The 15,747-nt window shown below is 40.7% G+C and overlaps 1 protein-coding gene across 1 annotated transcript; it reads right to left on the reverse strand.

The window, feature by feature from the left end:
- Positions 1-341: 341 nt before the first annotated feature.
- Positions 342-10,626, reverse strand: LOC106589221 (tumor necrosis factor receptor superfamily member 13B-like). Its single transcript, XM_014178939.3, has 4 exons — positions 10,486-10,626; positions 10,035-10,151; positions 948-1,244; positions 342-711 (listed from the first exon to the last, which is right to left on the reverse strand). Exons 1-4 carry the CDS (start codon positions 10,598-10,600, stop codon positions 458-460), a joined length of 783 nt encoding a protein of 260 aa, XP_014034414.1. The 5' UTR covers positions 10,601-10,626; the 3' UTR covers positions 342-457.
- Between the last annotated feature and the right edge of the window lie 5,121 nt (positions 10,627-15,747).

Below are 15,747 nucleotides of genomic sequence, written 5' to 3' on the forward strand. Positions count from 1 at the left end.
CACTGGCTCAAATCAGTTGATGATATGACTTAGAGACGTAAATGCAACAAGTACTGATATTGTATCATAGAATAGCACACCGTTTTCCAAGAAAACTAAGTGACGTATGGTCTGTTTACATGTATTTTAGAAGGTATTTGTACAGAAAATTGGTATAAAACCAGTATCAAATGTATTCATAATTACGACACTATTTTAGGTTGACTATAATTACACTATTTCTAATACATCACCTGCCTTACTTTTATTTTCCTGCATAAGTAAAAGCAGGAAATGCGTCACCTATGCCTCTGCCATTCATTCCAATTAGACTGGTTTTGGATTTCTTCCCTGACCAAGATTGCTGCCATTTTTACCCCATTATGGAACTTTGAGGGTTTATGACATAGCCCCTCTAGTAATTTAATAGGATCTCGATGATTGCCGTAGTGTTCAGTGGGTTTCAGTTCTGCTCCTGTCAGAAGCTAGGCTGAGAGGGGGAGCAGATGATTTTTTCTGATGATCCACAAGTGAGTGGTCTGGTAGGAGTGTGGACGTCCTGGGGGACAGCCTGCTGGTAGAGGGTGAGAGGGGGTCTCTGCTGCTTCTCTCCTCTGCCAGGCACTCTGAGGTCAGGGAAGCAGTGAACACACACACAGGTCTCTATTGGGCTGGACGAACGGCCCGCTGTCACGCTGTTCAGCTTGGGCAGGGATGGATCCATCAGGTTGTCTAAAGATGGTACGAATGCATACACTCGAGAGAGAGAGAGAGAGAGATAAACAAGCTAAAAGAAGCCATGCTGAATTATTCAATTGTGATCTAGGATCATTTTTGCCTTTTAGATCTTAATGAATAGGAATAAATGGACGCGGGGTCCTGATCCCCGATCAGCACTCCTACTCTGAGTGGCTTAATGAAGACATGCCCTGAGCTATGTTTTAGACTAGAGTTGTGCCCAAACTGACCTTTGGAGGACTTGCTGTGCTGGTTAGGCTCTTGGGCCTCCTGGCTTCCACGGCCCTGGGTGGGACTGCTCTGTGTGGCCCCTGGTCGGGGACCTCTGGCACTGGCCCTCCTCAGCAGCACAAGCAGGGCCAAAGACAGGGTCAACAGCAGCAGAGTCAGACCCAAGCCCAGCAGAGAGTACACCAGGATGACTGAGTTAGGCAGGCCACTGAGTAGGGAGTCCCCCCTGGTGGTAGGGTTCTGGGAGACTGTCCCGTCCACAGGCCTCAAGGTTGCTCTCAAGTCAGGCTGTTGGGCTTAAGGGGAATTAAATTACTTAAATTAATTTAAATTCTTATTTGCCTTGCAATAACATCCATGTAATGCAAAGTGAGTCTAAACAAATGTGTGCACCATTTCCAAATGTCAAAGCTCTACTTCTAGGAGGTTCTCAGTTCAAAAGATCAAAACCAAATGCATTTAATCCCAAGGTTATCCTATTTAAATGTGACTGAATTAGAAAAGACACCAAATGGCACCCTATTCCCTAAATAGTGCACTACTTTTGGCCAGTGCCTTATGGCAGGGTGCCATTTGGGACGTAGACAATACATTTCATCCATTGGCGCTGAATGAAGCTGGGATGTATGGCAGCAGTTTTACGGTTTTACGGCTCCTGACCAATTATGCTATTTTGTCTTTTTTGTTGTTGTTGCCCTGATCTTAAATATTTTTGTACATAATGTTTGCACCATTGTTTCTTATGACCGAAAAGAGCTTCTGGACATCAGAACAGTGATCACTAACCTCGATTTGGATGAAGAATCCTACTTCCCTGACTCCGGCAGGACATAATGCTTACATGGGACCAGGCCCTAATCCCCAACAGACGGCGATATAGAGTCCGACGTGGGGGCACCCTGATGAAACTACGTCAGTGAGTAAATAAACCGCCTCTACCCTCTGTTCTATTGGCGAATGTACAATCACTGATTTCAATGCTGGAAAACTGAAATCCGTTTGACCTAATTTCCACTAGCAATTCACCTCTGCAGCTAAAGGGAAAAAATACTCTAGATCTGTCACGGCTGTTTAATAAAGGATCGGACCAAGGCGCAGCGTGTTTGTAGTTCCACATATTTATTATTAACGTGAAACGTTGCAATACACCAAATACTTGAAATAACAAAACAACAAAACCGTGACGCAGAGAGAAATACACACTACTCACAAATTAACAACCCACAAACACAACTGGAAAAAAACCCTACGTAAATATGATCTCCAATTAGAGACAACGAGAACTGGCTGCCTCTAATTGGAGATCATCCCAACAACCCCAACATAGAAATAGAAACCTAGAAACCCACATAGAAACAGATAACCAGAAAACCACCCAAAAACAACCCCTGTCACGCCCTGACCTACTCTAATATAGAAAATGACATCTTACAAGGGTCAGGACGTGACACGATCACCTTTACTCCACATACAGAGCTGCATACGAAGCTGTCCCTTGCCCTCGATTCTGCAAATCTGACCATAACTCTATCCTCCTGATTCCTGCTTACAAGCAAAAACTCAAACAGGAAGTACCAGTGACAAGCTCAATTCAGAAGTGGTCAGATGAAGCAGATGCTAAGCTACAGGACTGTTTTGCTTGCACAGACTGGAATATGTTCCCCGGATTCATCAGATGCCATTGAGGAGTTTACCACATCAGTCACCAGCTTCATGAAAAAGTGCATAGATGATGTTATCCCCACAGTGACAGTGCATACATATCCCAACCCAAAGCCATAGATTACAGGCAACATCCACACTGAGTTAAAGGCTAGAGCTGCTGCTTTCAAGGAGCGGAACACTAACCCGGACGCTTATAAAAAATCAGATGAACCATCAAAGCGTCAATACAGGACAGATCAAATTCTACTACACCGGCTCTGACGCTCGTCGGATGTGGCAGGGCTTGCTAACTATCAAGGATTACAAAGGGAACCCCAGCCACGTGTTGCCCAGTGACACAAGCCTACCAGATGAGCTAAATGCCTTCTATGTGCTAACAAGCTGGTAAGTGTTTTCACTTACATTTTCAACCTCTCCGTGACCGAGTCTGTAATACCTACATGTTTCAAGCAGACCACAATAGTCCCTGTGTCCAAGAACACCAAGGTAACCTATCTAAACCTGACTATCGCCCCGTAGCACTCACACCTGTAGCCATGAAATGCTTTGAAAGGCTGGCTGGTCATGGCTCAAAGCAACACCATCATCCCAGACACCCTGGACCCACTCCAATTTGCATACTGCTCCAGCTGATCCACAGATGCTGCAATCTCTATTGCACTCCACACCGCCCTTTCCTACTTGTACAAAAGGAACACCTACGTGAGAATGCTGTTCATTGACTACAGCTCAGCATCAACACCTAATACCCTCAAAGCTCATCCCAAGCTAAGGTCCCTGGGACTGAACACCTTCTACAACTGAATCCTGGACTTCCTGACTTCTCCAGGTGGTGAGGGCAGGCAAGAAAACATCCGCCACGCTGACCCTCAACATGGGGGCCCCTCAGAGGAGCGTGCTTAGTCCCCTCTAGGGATTAACATGGGTAACCGGGAACCTGGGACTAGCCTGGGACCACTCTTCACATTTCCCCAAAAAAGGTAATGACAAGACCTAGAAAATTACAATATTTTCTACCAATGTCGCAACTCGTAAAAATACACAGCAGCAGATAAGCAAAAAAATTTAGATCACATTATCCTAACAGGTTGTTGCGTGGAAGCCTTAGCCTAGTGTATTTATTTCACACAACGTCACCATAAATTCAAAGCAAAGGCATAATTGACACTCAGTGGTGTGTATTCATGTATGCCAAGGGAAGCCAGGCTTTCCCCAAAAATGTACTAAGAAAACAACATAAAATAATTTAGATTTTGTCTCTGGGATTCATTATTTTCCTTCCATTTTCAAGAGGCTGAATGTATCCGACCGGAGAAATCATCAGAGCAAGTGAAACAGCGTTCCTTTGTCTCTGTATGTGTAGGCCATCTATCTGATGCTGTGTGGTCAAAAAGAGTATGACATTGTTGCCACCCGTAGCATTAAATGCAAGGGAAGCCAGCAAGCATTTGGCCTCCCTTGATAAAAAAATATTAAATCACAGTCGACTGGCATTAAACTAAACCAAGTGAGCTCAACTGTGAATGGTCCTGGCGCACCAAAAAAAAGAGTGTTAAGGCAAGCCAGTTTGGATTTGCCTTCACTCCAATCAAATCGAGAGCAATATGTCATCGACAGAAACAACTTGAAATGTTGCATCTCGTTGTGTTGTTGTCCCTCGGTGGCTAGCTAGCAAAAATTGTCCCTTTCCTAAATTAGCCATGGATGGAGATAGGGATTTGGACTCATGGTTTTACTTAATTATCCATACTGGCCAGTGATTATAACTGGCCAATGATTATAAATTCATACATTGTGCCCCTGGCCTGAGTGGATGGAAGTTCAATATGTAGCTACAGTAGATGTACAAGGCTAATGTTAACTAACTAACGTTGCCCATGAAAGGAAGTTAGGCTAGAGAGGTAGCCTAGGACAACAACAAAAAAAGTGTGTACTGTATGACAGAGTCACAGACCATTTAGTCAACATGAAAGAGAGGAGGATGGCATTGACATTTGGTTGAAACGCTGGCGCTGCAGACGTCTATATCATTCCGCTAATACAGGAGTTTAAAGCTCCAGTTTAATACTTTGTGAAAAAATATATTTTTCCAAAAATAATATATTTTTTTGTATTCAGATTTTTCAGGGGATGCTGCAGCACCCTCAGCACCCCTACTTGTTTTGATTGGGACAGCACCATTGCACCTTTTTGAAACGAGTGTAGGGGACTCGTCTAGATAAATTAATCAATGTCAGATCTTTGTTTTCGCTGAATCTCCGTTTGGATATTTAGTAACAATTAGGCTGGGGAAAATGTTAGGTGAGTGCTAATCATCATCTTCATTCTAGTTTTCTCATATATTAGCTGATCAGAACATTTTTCTAGCATCTTATGCATAGTTTTTGCTCTTCACTCGCATAGTAGCCTGTCATACTCCCGACCAAAAGCCTGTGATTTGTCTGATAATCAATCAATGTGATTTTTTCCCCACTGTTTCTCTGTCTGTACACAGTAGTTAGTTGATCTATGTCTGGAAAACTGGAAGTTGTAGCTCATTTATTTGTTTTCTCATCTATCACTGATCAGAAACATGTAGCATGAAATAATGTAGCCTACATCAAGTGTATTATTTATCTAATGACCAACGTAGAAGCCTTATATTGCCTTAAATAGATTCCATGATATTTTCCTATCGTCCCAATCCCACTGAAACCCAGAATTCAGACTCCTGAATTCCTAACTATTCTGTAATCCATAGGTGGCATTATCAAAGCACGTCTCGCCTTTGCATGTCAAAATATTGCTATAACATTGTTATAACATTTTCCCCGTATTTCTGTCCATATGAGAGCTTTGGTAGAGAATATGTGATCATTAAATGGTTTGAGAGTAGATATGGATTTTATTAACAGAGTTGGTCCCCGTTATACCTTGATATTTAAGCATTTTCCTCTCTTCATCTCCCCATTATTCAAGCTGATCTGCTACTTGTATAATCACCAATTCGATTTGACCAAATAGGACATATTATGTCATTCGTTGGAGGTTATCTAGTAAGCTTTGCAACTTTGGTCATTTTTCTTTTGTTTGACTGCCGTTACAAAGTTCGTATGATTTGACAACGCTATGGCCAACTCGGGGACCGCTCTGTGCTGAAATGCGTTGAATTAATTGTGGAACATGATAAACCTCAAAACCGGGCCTGTTAAGCAATTCACAACAATGTCATTGTCGATCAAAGTTACTCTATCGTTTCTTTAATATCAGTTTCACTTGCTGTAAAATATTTACAAAGTGGCACAGCAACAATCTTTTTTGGGGGAGAAACCCGAGTAAAAATATCTTGGTTTTAAAAGCTTTAAATTCGCACTTCTGATTTTTGAGGTATTTCCTGGGACAAATATGAATTATTGAAACTTGGTAGATTTTCGAGAAACTTTAAGGGGCAATTTGAGATTGAAGTTCGAAGAAATGATAAAACGATAACATTTATTCAAAATAAAGGTGTCTGAAGTTGAACACTGTTGTTTCTTTTTGCATATTCCCTTGTATAGAAATAATAATTAAAGTAAATTATCTCAAGTATATTGAGGTAACTATTTGCATCAGCTTTTTAAGTATAGTTGTGAGTATATATTTGAGTAGTACGAACCCAATTTAAATACATTTTACTAACCTGAGTACCTTAAGTAACTGAGCAAAAAACATTTGTAGATATAATATCAATTACGATACTGAGTAAATTCAGGAAATTAAACTTACAATATTAGTTCTGTAGCTGATTACATTAAGTATATCAAACTTATAACATTAGTTCTGGGACTTGAAGACTTTAGCAGGTCAACAACAAAAAAACAGTTCTGAAACTGATAAAATGAAGTTGAATGAAATAAATTTTTGAGATCCAGTTAGTTGTTTGCACTTAATATATTTGAGTTTGTTATATACTAAAAGCAAAGTATATTACACTTAAAACATCCTCCTTGTTGGATTTACTTAAAAAGCTGAGGCAAATAGTTACCAAAAATGTTTAAGTAAAAGGGGGACAATATTTTTACAGTGTGGGATTCTCTGCCTTTAACCCTATTACGGGGGGCTGAGTCACTGGCTTACTGGTGCTCTTCCATGCCGTCCCTAGGAGGGGTGTGTCACTTGAGTGGGTTGAGTCACTGACGTGATCTTCCTGTCCGGGTTGGTGCCCCCCTCGGGTTCGTGCCGTGGGAGAGATCTTCGTGGGCTATACTCAGCCTTGTCCCAGGGTAGTAAGTTGGTGGTTGAAGATATCCCTCTAGTGGTGTGGAGGTTGTGCTTTGGCAAAGTGGGTGATTTTATATCCTGCCGGGTTGGCCCTGTCCAGGGGTATCGTCGGACGGGGAAACAGTGTCTCCCGACCCCTCCTGTCTCAGCCTCCAGTATTTATGCTGCAATAGTTTATGTGTCAGTTTGTTATATCTGGAGTATTTCTCCTGTCTTATCCGGTGTCCTGAGTGAATTTAAGTATTCTCCTTCTAATGCTCTCTCTCCTCCCGAAGGACCTGATCCCTGGGACCATGCCTCAGGACTACCTGGCCTGATGACTCCTTGCTGTCCCCAGTCCACCTGGTCGTGCTGCTGCTCCAGTTTCAACTGTTCTGCTTGCGGCTATGGAACACTGACCTGTTCACCGGATCTGCTACCTTGTCCCGGATCTGCTGTTTTCGACTCTCTCTCTCTACTGCGCCTGCTGTCTCTAACTCTGAATGCTCGGCTATGAAAATCCAACTGACATTTACTCCTGAGGTGCTGACCTGTTGCACCCTCTACAATCACTGTGATTATTATTATTTGACCCTGCTGGTCATCTATGAACATTTGAACATCTTGGCCATGTTCTGCTATAATCTCCACCTGGCACAGCCAGAAGAGGGCTGGCCACCCCTCAGAGCCTGGTTCCTCTCTAGGTTTCTTCCTAGGTTCCTACCTTTCTAGGGAGTTGCATTTCTTGCTGTTTGGGGTTTTAGGCTGGGTTTCTGTATAGCACTTTGTGACATCGGCTGATGTAAAAAGGGCATTGTAAATACATTTGATTGATTGTAAACTGTCATGGTCAAAACATATATATTCAATGGTTGTAAAGATGGGGAGATGTCTGTCCGTAATAAAGAGGTGCTCTACTTTTTTGACACCACACTCTCAAAGGCAAATCCTGCAGGCTCTAGTTTTGTCTTATCTTGATTATAGATTTAAGTCAACACTGTAACTTGGCCACTCAGAAACATTCACTGTCTTCCTGGTAAGGAACTCCAGTGTACTGTAGATTTGGCCTTGTGTTTTAGGTTATTGTCCTGCTGAAAGATTCATCTCCCAGTGTCTGGTGGAAAGCAGACTCAACCAGGTTATACTCGAGGATTTTGCCTGTGCTTAGCTCCATTCTGTTTATTTTTTACCCTGAAAAACTCCCGTCCTTAACAATTACAAGCATACCCATAACATGATGTAGCCACCACTAAGATTGAAAATATGGAGAGTGGTACTCAGTAATGTGTTGGATTTACTTCAAACCTAACACTTTGTATTCAGGACAAAAAGTGAATTGCTTTGCCAAATGTTTTGCAGTATTACTTTTGTGCCTTGTTTCAAACAGGATGCATGTTTTGGAATATTTTTTAAAATTCTGTACAGGCTTCCTTCTTTTTCACCCTGTCAATTAGGTTAGTATTGTGGAGTAACTACAATGTTGATACATCCAAAGTGTTCTATTATCACAGCCGTTAAACTCTGTAACTGTTTTAAAGTCACCATTGGCCTGGTGAAATCCCTGTGTGGTTTCCTTCCTCTCCGGCAACTGAGTTACAAGAGAGGCCTCTATCTTTGTAGTGACTGGGTGTACTAATACAGCATTCAAAGTGTCATTAATAACGTCACCATGCTCAAAGGGATATTCAATGTATACCCCCCCCCCTTCCCATCTACCAATAGGTGCACTTGTTTGCAAGGCATTGGAAAGTCTCCCCGGTCTTTGTGGTTGAATCTGTGTTTGAACACTGCTCAACTGAAGGACCTTACAGTATGTGTGGGGTACAAAGATGAGGTAGTCATTCAAAAGTCAAGGTAAACACTATTATTGCACACAGAATGAGTCCATGCAACTGATTGTGTGACTTGTTAAGCACTTATTTAGTCTTGCCATAACAAAGGGGTTGAATACTTATTGACTCATAACATTTAAGCTTTTAATTTTTTATTAATTAGTAAAAAAATATATATATATAATTACACTTTGACATTATAGGGATTGTGTGTAGGCCAGTGACAAACACATCTCAATTGAATCAATTTTAAATTCAGCCTGTAACACAACAAAATGTGGAAAAAGTCAAGAGGTGTGAATACTTTCTGAAGGCACTGTATTTTGGGAAGACACCAAGAAACAACAACAAAAAATGCTATTTGCTCTATTCATATATACAGTACATATTCATATTGTTATATACAGTAGAGTTAAATTAGATCTTTAGAAAGAGGAGAGGTGCTGTGATACAGGATCTTTTTTGGTCTGTTTTTTAAAGCTAAACTTGCTTTTTGCTTGAGAAACCTCTGGTGGGAGATCATTCCATGATGACATGACTCTATACATAACTGAGCGAAGCATTAAATCTGTTTTGGTTTGTGTTCCGTGAAGAAACCCATAGTGGCGTGTCTGATGGGGTATGTACACTACCGGTCGAAAGTTTTAGAACACCTACCCATTCAAGGATTTTTCTTTATTTTTACTATTTTCTACATTGTAGAATAATAGTGAAGACATCAAAACTATGAAATAATACATACGGAATAATGTAGTAACCAAAAAGGTGTTAAACAAATCAAAATATATTTTATATTTGAGATCCTTCAAATAGCCAGCCTTTGCCTTGATGACAGCTTTGCACACTGTATCTAGAGGGATTTGTATTTAGTTGAGCCTGCTAGCTAGTTACATTTCGGTTAGCGAGAAATTGCTGTGAAGTCATTGAAATAACATAAAATAATGATTAAGGTAGCTACAGTATGTAATCTAACTCAACACTTAACGATTACAAACTAATTTATATTACAATAAATAAATATTAACTTACTTGTTTTTCAGTGTCCAGTGGCAGCACAAGTGGGGCATTTGATTTGCGAACTCATCACATGATCAGCGTGTCATCAGCAACACTAAAAAAGTACTTCTGGGTCATGGAATTTTGGACCAATTTTCGAAATAAAAAATGTGTCTAAATATTGGATCATCAGCCAGAAACTATTTTGGAGATGGCTGTAGGCTCAATGAATTATTTAGTAGTGTACAAACTCTTATGACTGTTTGTGAGAGCTGTGTGTGTGTATGTGTGTACCTGCCTGTGTGTGTGTGAGTGTTTTACAGAGAAAGAGAGAGAGAACATATGTGATACAAAAATAATGCTGTTCACACTCACCCTGACATTGGTGGGAACACTCTGAGGGATGGTTGCCACACACCACAGCACACGTCAGACACTTCTTCAACAGCCTGTCGTAGTACTGCCCTGGGACTGCTTTACACCCTAGAGACACTGGCACAAACATACACACAATGGCACAGGGATGGTATACGTATTATAACATGCCTGTGTTTTGATACAAAATGGCTGCTATGTATCAATCACAATTGCACTAGGCTATACTTGTTACTTAACCCCACAAAAAGGATCTCGAGATTCATTGATCTTTCTATGAGCCTTTTACCACTGATACAACACCATAGAATGAAATATAACATGTATGTATCTCTGTGTATAACTTTGAGGACTGAGTCATATGGACAATTGTGCGGTGCGTTGGCCTCTCGTTGACTTCTTAAGTGTATGTGTTATTTCCTCCGGTGAGTGTTTGTGTGTGTGAACTTACCGCAGTACTCGATGCATCTGAGGTGGTGGTGAGGCTGCTGGCAGACCATCTGACAGGTCAGACACTTCCTGACCAGGCCATCCCAGAAGTGACCCTCATGGCAGCCTAACCCCATGGCTCAGCTCGGGTGTCAACTCACACTCTGACTCACTGAATGACAGGCAGAGGGAAATCAGGGTCAGTTCATAGAATCCTTGCGTAATCAGCTTTGTATCACTTGGTTGGGATTGATTCAAACCTGACACTAATCAAGTTGATTTGGGGGGGTTAGGCTTCCAGATTTTACATTACTTTATGATGGAATCCTTAGATTTTGTGTTCTATTTTTCTTCTTTACTTTTTAGATGGTGTAGGTTCGTCTACAGGCAGACAAGCAGGCTCAAACAAACCGGATACAAAAAAAGAATGAATTACTCATGTACAGTATATTATTCTGTCCAAGTAACTCTAGAAGGTATCAGAAGAGAGGACAAGCCTCTATACACAACTTCAAAGATTTGAATGCACTTTTCTTGACAGAGGCATACTGCGCTGTGCTCTACTGGGCACAAAATCACTGAGCTGGAGAAATAACACGCTCCACAAATGAAGCTACGCCTCGCCTTGGTCTTCAACTTCATAAAATGGACTTATACATTTGTTCTTATCTGTGAATTTGCCGAAATCATTCTCCAACAATACCATTTAACGCCTTTACTGGTTATTCATTCCTTTTACCACATATGATATGATCAATGGTGTCTTGGTTGGTGTAACACTCTGTAGCATAAGCAGTGGCTCATTGCTTACACCAGTAAGTCATGTATTCAAGGCATGATGTTGATCTTTAAGTCTGGATATCCGATAAGTAAACCTTTTTTTTTTTATGTTCTCCTTCAATACCATTCCCAGGTGGTCTATGAATAATCAAAGGCAACATCCATCTTTTAAAAAGTTATAAACCGTCAACAGTTTACTCATTAACCAGCTCACTTGTAACTAAAAATACATCTCATAATGGAATGTAATAACAATGCCCAATGTAATGAAACATGACATCGTATGACTTACCTACAGAGAGAAGAAAGACCTCTAAGGACCTCAGCTTGAAATGTGCCCCTCTTGCAGTGACCTTAGGCTACATGTATTTGAGTTAGGGGCTGATTTGGGTGCAACCACAATGCATTTTCTGGGACTTCCCCCTTGCAGTGAAGGTAAGCTCCTCTCCAGTTATGATGAGTCAGGCTTGATAGGTGTGAATTGTGACTAAAATGTGGAGTTTTGTCATATCTATGTATATACTATTACTAAGAAATATGAATTTGCCTACCTTTCCCAAATGTTGAATGAGACCATAAGTTATTTTCAGTGGTGTGTCATTTATACATGGTGCAGTTGGTAAGATGTCAGTTCCGTGTCAAGTTCATGGAGAATGCAGACTTGGAGAGCAATATACCGTAAGGTTCTTATATTGCAATAGACTTCCATGACCATCTTACTATCCTATTTGAAAGAGCATGCACTCACCTGTCCTGCATAACCATATTCTGTTCATTTGCACAGGTGTTCTGCAGAATAACAATTGTCTGTTTTTAATAATAATTTGACAGAGAGGTTACATACAGTATGCATGCATATCTGTTTCATAAGCTACTGTTCATAAATATTGCTAGACTTACACACAGCAGATTTACTTTAATTCAATGTTTATGTTTTTACATGCATGCAAGTAGTTTGTAGATTAAGCTGTAATAACAGCATCCACTCAATGGCCTTGTGGTTAGAGTGTCTGTCCTGAGATCGGAAGGTTCAGAGTTTGATCCCGGGCAGATTCATACCAAAGACTGTGAAAATGGGACCCGATGTGTCTCTGCTTGCCACGTAGCATTAAGGAGATATAATTGGGGGGTAAGCATCTGCTATAGACTAGCCACATACTTTCCAGGGGGTTATACTTGTACATCAAGCTGCCTCACGCTACAGACACAGGAGATAGGCTCCTGCTCCTATGAGCTGTTCCGGCTCGCTCATGCAAGGCTACTTAGGGGAGACCAGGGTTGGTTGTATCACGGGTTGGTTGTCCCGTTGCTTATTACTACCAATCCAGAGAGCACTGTGTAATCATTCTAAACTTATAATGTGTGAATTTTTGGAAAGAACTCATCCACCTGGTCAATTAATAACGGCATGACAAAACATTTAGGTGATGGGAATGTACTGTATGTGTTTTTATATGTATTGATATTTTCTTGAATTATGGAATTATCTAATTATATTCATCACATGGGCCGAATACAACAGGTGTGGTCTTACGAGCCCTTTCCCAACAATGCAGAGTTAAATAGTAAGAAAATAAATAAGAAATAGTAACACAATAAAATAACAATAATGAGGTTATATACAAGGACTACCAGTACCGAGTCAATATGCTGGAGTACGAAGTAGTTGAGGTGATTGATGCAATATGTAATGTACAGGTAGGTAGGGGTAAAAGTGACTAGGCAATCAGGACAGAAAAACGGATAATAAACAGAGTGGCAGCAGCGGGTGTGAAAGTGTGTCTATGTGTGAGTGTGTGTGTGTGTCGTCAATATGCATGTGTGTGTATGTTTTGTGTGTGAGCATGTTTTTATTTTTTAATTTTTTAAATCAGCATAATATTGCGGAAAGATTGTTGCTTCCATCAATGTAATTGTCTGCATCATTTCCAATCCCCCATATATTTTTGGGGTAAATATATCCATATACATATACGTATGCATACATATACACATATATACATAAACATACCTATATAGATATACATACTTTTTTAAGAATATACACTTGGTTTATACATCTTATACACATTTTATAGACACAATCTATTTTACAATAGTTATATTTTGTTTGTTTTTAGTCCTTCCTCTATTTCTGATGTCCATCCAGTTTGTAACTGTGCTATTTCACAACATTTCTGAACCTATATATATATGTTGTTCTCAAGGCATAAAACACTGCATTTTCTCAGGAATATCGTTTGATCAATGAAAAGCTATTTTTAAGACTGTATGCCATATTGCTTTATTTCCTGTTACAAAATTAATAAGCTACTAGCAAACATTGTGACAAGTTGACTGGCTAATAACTACATGTTGGAATTAGATATGAGGATAAAAAGGGTCCCCACTTCACCCCAAGACTTTGGTCTTTCTATACATTTTTAAATGAGTCATACAAACTGGTGGTTTGGAATTCCCACTGTCAGAGCCTAGCCCATGATATATAGATGACTTACACTGAGCATACCATGTCACGTCCTGACCCTAGTAAGATGTAATTTTCTATAGTAGAGTAGGTCAGGGCGTGACAGGGGGTGTTTTGTGTTTTTCTATGTTTTCTATTTCTATGTTTAAGTTCTGTGTTGTTGTTTTTTTGGGGTTGATCTCCAATTGGAGGCAGCTGGTCCTCGTTACCTCTGATTGGAGATCATATTTAAGTAGGGGGGGTTTCTTCCTGGGTTTTGTGGGTGATTCATTTTTGAGTAGTGTGTTTTCTCTCTGCGTCACGGTTTGTTGTTTTGTTATTTCAAGTGTTTGGTGTATTGCATTTAGTTTCACGGTTAATAAAGATGGGGAACTACGAACACGCTACGCTTTGGTCCGACCATTTGAATCGTCGTGACATACCAACAGTAGGAACACCATCCTAATATTGAGTCGCACCCCCCCATCCCACTTTTTTGCACATAGACTCAACACGATGTTGAAAGCGTTCGACAGGGATGCTGGGCCATGTTGACTCCAATGCTACCCACAGTTGTGTCAAGTTGGCTGGATGACCTTTGGGTGGTGGACCGTTCTTGATACACACAGGAAATTGTTGAGCGTGAAAAACCCAGCAGTTCTTGACACACTTAAACTGTTGTGCCTGGCAGTGGCTCCCGAGTGGCGCAGCGTTCTAAGGCACTGCATCTCAGTGCAAGAGGCGTCACTGGAGTCCCTGGTTCAAATCCAGGCTGCATCACATCCGGCCGTGATTGGGAGTACCATAGGGCGGCGCACAATTGACCCAGCGTCGTCCGGGTTAAATAAAACCTAATACATACCCTGTTCAAAGGCACTTAAATATTTTGTCTTGCCCATTCACCCTTTGAATGGCTGTCACGGATCCCTCTGGAATTGTGTCATTACGCACACCTGGACCCCATTCCCACTGATTGTAATTATTTATACGTGCACTTTGGTTTCCATTGGGATGTCGATTATTGTTCCAATGTCTGTTGGTCGTGTGAGTACCTGTGCTGTGTTGTTTTGGCTTTCGTGCCGCTTGTATTGCGCAGATGATTATGGGTCTCGTCCCGTGTGGTATCATTGTGCGCTTGAGTATTTATTCGAGGTACTCCTCGCTCTTTTGTTTGGGTCTCAACCCTGTGTTTTGTATATGTGTTTGTTTGGTCTTTGTCCCTGTGCCTTTACATGGCACGCTGTAATTTGTGTAAATAAAAAACCCTATTACGCATTCCTGCACCTGTCTCCCGATCCCTTTATACCGACGTGACAATGGCACACATACACATTCCATGTCTCAATTGTCTAAAAATCTTTCTTTAACCTGTCTCCTCCCCTTAATTTACACTGAAGTGGGTTTAACAAGTGATATCAATAAGGGATCATAGCTGTCATCTGGATTCCACTGGTCAGTCTATGCCATGGAAAGAGCAGGTGTTCTTCATATTTTGTATACTCAGTGTACAGTATGCTTGTGTTGAGAACCAACCCTGGTCTCCCCTACTTACGTTAATAACAACACAACTGCAAAGGAAGGGAATTTGCAATGACTTCCCAGCTATAAAGATCTGTGTGTTGAGTCACTGTGAAACTATAACTGGCGACACATAATTGTACCCTCCTCTGCACCTGGTGTACTAGTTCTCTGTGTACTAGTAGACATCATGTAGAAACAGGCAACCTGTTTTTGAACAGTTCACCTACAGAAACCTACTAACCCTCAGAATAGGCCTACAAACAGATGTTCAGTCAAATAGGAGGAAGAAGGAAAACCCAAACAAGTCAACACACTCAAACCTCAACAGCACTGGAAATGCTAACAAATTTGTCAACCCAAACGAGTGAAGCCAGCCATTTTTAAATCTAACTGTTTTAATTGCAAGTAGTAGTAGTAATAGTAATATTAGTAGTAATAGTAATAGTAATAGTAGTAGTAGTAGTAGTAGTAGTAGTAGTAGTAGTAGTAGTAGTAGTAACAACAACAGTAGCAACAATATGACATATTTACAGAAAA

Source organism: Salmo salar, chromosome 28 (genome assembly GCF_965601325.2).
Source record: "Salmo salar chromosome 28, fSalSal1, whole genome shotgun sequence".
Lineage (NCBI taxonomy): Eukaryota > Metazoa > Chordata > Actinopteri > Salmoniformes > Salmonidae > Salmo > Salmo salar.